This window comes from Saccostrea echinata, unplaced genomic scaffold (assembly GCF_033153115.1).
Source record: "Saccostrea echinata isolate AGI-Se365-2 ecotype Australia unplaced genomic scaffold, CSIRO_AGI_Sech_v1 ptg000002l, whole genome shotgun sequence".
Classification (NCBI taxonomy): domain Eukaryota; kingdom Metazoa; phylum Mollusca; class Bivalvia; order Ostreida; family Ostreidae; genus Saccostrea; species Saccostrea echinata.
In genome coordinates this window covers 27,034,248-27,039,503 of record NW_026889751.1, presented here as the reverse complement: position 1 = coordinate 27,039,503, position 5,256 = coordinate 27,034,248, and the positions used below count along the sequence as shown (strand labels likewise).

At 35.0% G+C, this 5,256-nt stretch overlaps 1 protein-coding gene across 1 annotated transcript; it reads right to left on the bottom strand.

Moving 5' to 3' along the window:
* Positions 1-1,135: 1,135 nt before the first annotated feature.
* Positions 1,136-2,761, bottom strand: LOC133202189 (uncharacterized). The gene is made up of 3 exons (XM_061337968.1): positions 2,422-2,761; positions 1,675-2,013; positions 1,136-1,441 (listed from the first exon to the last, which is right to left on the bottom strand). Exons 1-3 carry the CDS (start codon positions 2,747-2,749, stop codon positions 1,287-1,289), a joined length of 822 nt encoding a protein of 273 aa, XP_061193952.1. The 5' UTR covers positions 2,750-2,761; the 3' UTR covers positions 1,136-1,286.
* Between the last annotated feature and the right edge of the window lie 2,495 nt (positions 2,762-5,256).

Sequence of the window (5,256 nt, the reverse complement as noted above, 5' to 3'; positions counted from 1 at the left end):
TGTTTGGTTTGGAAATCCTCCACTGCTATTGCGATGCGCATGTCTCCATGGTGACAATGCCAAAAGTGACAAGTGTTTTGCGTATTCTTAAGAGACTATCTATTGAGTCAACACAAATAAATTTCTTAGTTGTCTGTTCGGGCTTGCTGTCGCATCAGCCAATATCAGCTGTGATAAGGTTACTAAATCTGTGGAGAAAAACGGCCGAACACCTTTTAGAATGGCATTGAAGACAATCAATAGCAGAACAATGGGTAGTAATGAATTATTTATAGATTACCACTTAAGTTAACATCAGTTCTATTTTGTCGTAGAAAATCGATCGTTTTGTTTCAATACATTTTGCATGAAAGATGAAACTGAATAAAGGCGCTTGATACAGGTAACGTCTGAAGCCACGATAGGGCGGGCCGCTAAATCAATGCCGTGACGTGAAGATCGGGGGAAATTATTGGAAAGTCTTTTACATCGACCTGTCATGATCAAATATGTTATAATTTCTGTTTGTGGAACTGAAAAGACCAATTCATTATTCAGAAGGATTACTTTTTTTACCATCGGATTCAAAAGAACGTTGTGTCATTTATTGACTTTCGGGGATTTGGGAGGAAAATGAATGAACATCACCGGAGTGCCATCCTGGATTTATTTATAGATAGTTCAAAGTGACACCCCCCCCCCCTTCCCTGAATATTCTGACAAAGGTTAAAGTGGTACATGTTAAAACTCACTTTAACAATATCATATACATGTAAATGGATACCGTAATTTCATTTAAATTATTCCATATTGTATTTGTTTTCTTAATTTCATGAGACCCCTTTTTTTAAAAAAAAAAAATGATAATAATAAAACTCCCTTCCTTATTTTTAATGTAAAATAATTTTCAAATGTGCATAAAATTACCAAATGGAATCATTCTATGTCATGGACTTTTGTGGAAACAATTGTATAAAAATCACTAAGTTCAGGTCTCTGTGAGCGCTTTTAAAGCAATTTTTGTAAGGGTTCTGGTTTGATATTAAAGAATGTTATAAATTGTCCACGAGAGAAGAAAAAAATGTCAACAGTATACAATTAACGAGATATGCGGTGCACATTATCCATTATTCCAATGTTACAAAGAAGAAAACTGTGTTGATAATAATTTATATATGTTACTTTACAAAAATGTAATTCCTCTATATTTCTATCTTCTGATATTTAAACAATATAATCATTTCTATATTATTTACAACAGTAGAAATCCTAACATATTTTTTTAAATAAAGGAGTTCTTTTGGATCCTAGAAAACCCAGAAGTCTTCTTCTGAGTCACCATGGTAAGCCTCGCCATCACTCATTTCCGGTCCCTCCACATCGCCAATGGGATTGAAGTCACTCTCATCATCAGAAGTTTCTCCAGGGAGCATCTCAAAGCAGGAAAACTTCGTCCTTAATCCTGGACAATTGCAAAATTGTTAAATATCATAAAACTGGTCATAAATGTGCGAAAAAGACACAATTCTTCTAAATTAACTATAATCCGAAAAATTGCAGATATGGTACAATTAATCCCCAAGACCCCAAAGGAAAAACAAAAATAACAGAAGAATGAAAAGATTTCAATTATATTTAAGCTACTTTTGTGACCAGTTTGAAACAATGTATTTATCCTGATTACATTACTTATACCTTTGACGGGCGATGAACCCCTTTCTTGTTCCTCTTTAACCTTCTCTTTCGTGGATTCTGTTTTTACAGTGTTACCCCGTCTACTGTGTTCTGAAGATCTCGGACAGGTGCCCGGATCATTTACTTCATCACGTGATTCCCTAAACCCACCAATCACGGTTGATTCTTGACTCCCAGAACCGCCCACGCATGGCAGAATGTGTGTGGAATTTCTATGAATTTGTTCCCTACTCCACCTTCCCGTTTCCAGACTTGGTTGTGGAGAAGTCATGGACTGCAACAAATGATCCCATTCCACATTGTTTCCCTCCAAATCGTCACCCGAATCTGGATCGGGATCTGGAATACAAGCTCATCATTAGACATAGAATATACATGTAGTATATAGAGAATAATTCGGAATCCATTGAAAGAGAAAAAAAAATTGTCTTGAATAATGTTCAACTACTGCAGTGTAGCAGGTAATCTTCTTTAGTGAATCAGATTGAAAGAAGAAATCTAATATTTTTCTACCAGACAACCAATCACACAAAACAAACAAACAAAACAACAACAAAATAAACAAAATAATAAAACAAACAAACAAACAAGTAAAATACATGCATATACATGTAAAATCCACACGTATATATTTAACTTAATGGCTAAAAGGTTGTAAAAAAGATTTTATGTTCATTTATAGCTCTCTTCTACAGTGCGTATTCCAGTTTGTAACATTATTATTCAGACAGAGGTTAAACAACTTACCACCAAAACTGAGTATAGTCCCCCCTTCTATTGCAATTGTCACTTCTTTAAATGCAGGTTTCTTCTTCGCCGCACGCTGCGAGTTGACATTGGCAGGGCTGAAATCTAAATTTATTCTTTGAGGACGGATGTGGGTTTGAGCGGAACAACGGCTACACGTGTAATCAGCTCTCTTACAAAACTTTGGAGCAAACTTTTCACAAACACCACAATAAAAATGTTTGTTACATGACAGAGGTTTAACAGGCACTCCAGACTGGTAACAGAAGTCACATTTACTGCTTGGTTCCTTTGTGCGAAAGGATTTATCTTTCAACCAAATATCCATCTTGACAACAGATTGAATTTCCTAATAAATAGTTGACGTCAAGATGATTGTGACGTCATAAAAGATACGACGACAGCAGCAACAGCCTATGTGACTTCATTTCAAAATTTTCCGGAAGTTAAAATTTTTACACAGAAAATAATTTTGAAAGCAATTGTCTTGTTATTTTGCTCAAAATTAAACCCAACTGTACATGTATACATATGATATATATATAATATATATTGTTTTTTAAATAATGTACGTATATTATGATGATACTTGAATGAGAGAGATGGGGCCCGTTTTACAAAAGAACTTCTGACTAAGATTAAAAAAAAAAAATTAAAGTTGATTGTAAAATAATGCAAAAATAATGAACCTGTTAAAAATTGCTTGGAGAAAAATATCTTTCTTGATTCTTTCTAAAAAAAAAAAAAATAGTAATAATAAAACCATATTTTCAAATTAATGTTAAAAAAAACTTTCAGTTTTAGGAGAAAATCAGTGAGTGAATGTTTAATAAAAATTCGCAGTGTTTATATTAATAAGTATACCGATAGAATTGTAATTCAAATGGGGGATTTTTTTAATGAATAAATCCCGATATGAGTCTACGTTTTATTACAGCTTTTAACCACAGTCACGCCATTGATACTCACGGTGTGGTATACCAGCACATCCTTTAGGTTTTGCATTCTGACCGAGACCAGAACATAGCAATTGGTGGTGTGAAACAAATTTTCCAGTCCAGTGTTTTGACATTGTTACAGAGATCAAAGATCAAAGGCGGATCCAGCCCCCCCCCCCCCCCGTTTGAATTTTTTGTATGTAGAACTTATATGTCCATTATCCTAAAATCAAGGGAAAACACCTCTTATTTGTAAGAACTCGTCAGCTACCAGGGCTTTAACCTGGACCAATTGGGGGCTTCAATGCACCCCCAAGACCCCCTGTCCCCCTGTCTTCTTCTGCGCCCCCCCCCGGCCTGGTTATGAAATTCCTGTATCTGCCACTGAAGAAAATAAAGACTAGCAGGTCATATATGATTTTGTAGATAAATTATCGTAGAAGAAAATGGTAGTCAGTTGTTTTCCACTGCGGTTTCTCTGAAAGCGTAAATGACTGTATAACTCTGGGGAGATGGGGACGCCTTGTAATTTGGAGTTAGATACCTTATGTTTCCTTGTTTTATACTTATGGGGTAAAAAAATATTACAGAGACAATTATGTGCCAGTGCGGGTAGATGACTTTTAAATTTGGTGCCGTTGACAATCTCGGACATGCAAGATCGACCTACCCGGGGCAACAGGATCTGGGTTGATGTCTTAGGATGAAGAGGAATGTCGGCAATCAGACAATTCAGTTTGATCGAATCAGTTGATAGAGCACCTGTTCAGAAATCAAGCTCTGATCTGATCTGTTTCATTTTCTCTTTTCTTGTTACAAGCAATTCTTATCACAGGAACTCGTTTCTGTAATTTTTTTTTACCCCAAAGTAGTTATATCATTATACTATGGGGTAGCAAATTTATTACAGAAACGAGTGCCTGTGTGTTTTATATACATATAAGGTTTATATACTTGCACCCCTTTTAGTATTGCGCTTACCAAGTTATTTGATTAATAATTGAATTTTACAATATATTCAAGCTTTGATTTTGGAGGTAAGTCTTACACATTCTAAAATACAGTGATTTCCCCCCGGAAAAGTGACCATAAACAATCTGTACGTCAATATCAGACGACGAAAACGTCATTAAATCTTATAGAAATTGTACTCTAACCAATGTTTTTATATTATAGACCTAGCGGACGTCATCATCGTTCACACATCTTAGGTCCAGAAACAAGAAGTAAAAAAAAAAAAAAAATAAGGCTATATCTTTAAAAAATTGTTTGGTTGTCCTCTCTCTAATCTCAGCGAGATCCGTAGAGACTAAAAATTTTGGTCTGGTGTCTCTATGTAGAGACACCAGACCAAAATTTTTAGTCTCTACGGAACTCGCTGAGATTAGTCCTCTCCCGACTGACTGGCTACAAATGGTCCGACTCAAAACTTTTTTACTACAGGATGCAATAATTCCGGAAAATAGATTTTGAAAAATTCAGCATTGATGTTGAAATATTCGGCGGGGGGGGTCACCTACCTACCGGCCCAATTTTTTCATCCTGAGTCGGGAGAGGGCAAACAAACATTGTTTTTAAGTTGGCCTGAGCTTAAAAAAATTTAACAGATGCAAAAGGACATATGATACCAAAAAAAAAAAAAGGATGCTGGGATTGATATATATTTTTGGACCTAGTTTGCTTGTAAATGCTGCAATTAATAAATTTCTAAAACATTCAGAAATTGTAAACTTTTTATGATGTTCAAATTTCTATTCCTTTCTGCAACCATCCTCATTAATCTATAACTTTCTGTCACTTTAAATCTCATTATTGTGAAACTTTGGATGAAAAATTAAAAAACTATTCGGTTAAACTTTTTTTTCATTTCACTTATATAAACATGACTTCAGTTCTT

Excerpts from the sequence above, each read along its gene's own strand:
- LOC133202189 (XM_061337968.1), bottom strand. The coding sequence starts at position 2,749 with ATGGATATTTGGTTGAAAGATAAATCCTTTCGCACAAAGGAACCAAGC. Across the intron at positions 2,014-2,421 it reads GACTATACTCAGTTTTGGTG|ATCCCGATCCAGATTCGGGT; the intron begins GTAAGTTGTTTA and ends CTTGTATTCCAG. Across the intron at positions 1,442-1,674 it reads GGGTTCATCGCCCGTCAAAG|GATTAAGGACGAAGTTTTCC; the intron begins GTATAAGTAATG and ends GCAATTGTCCAG.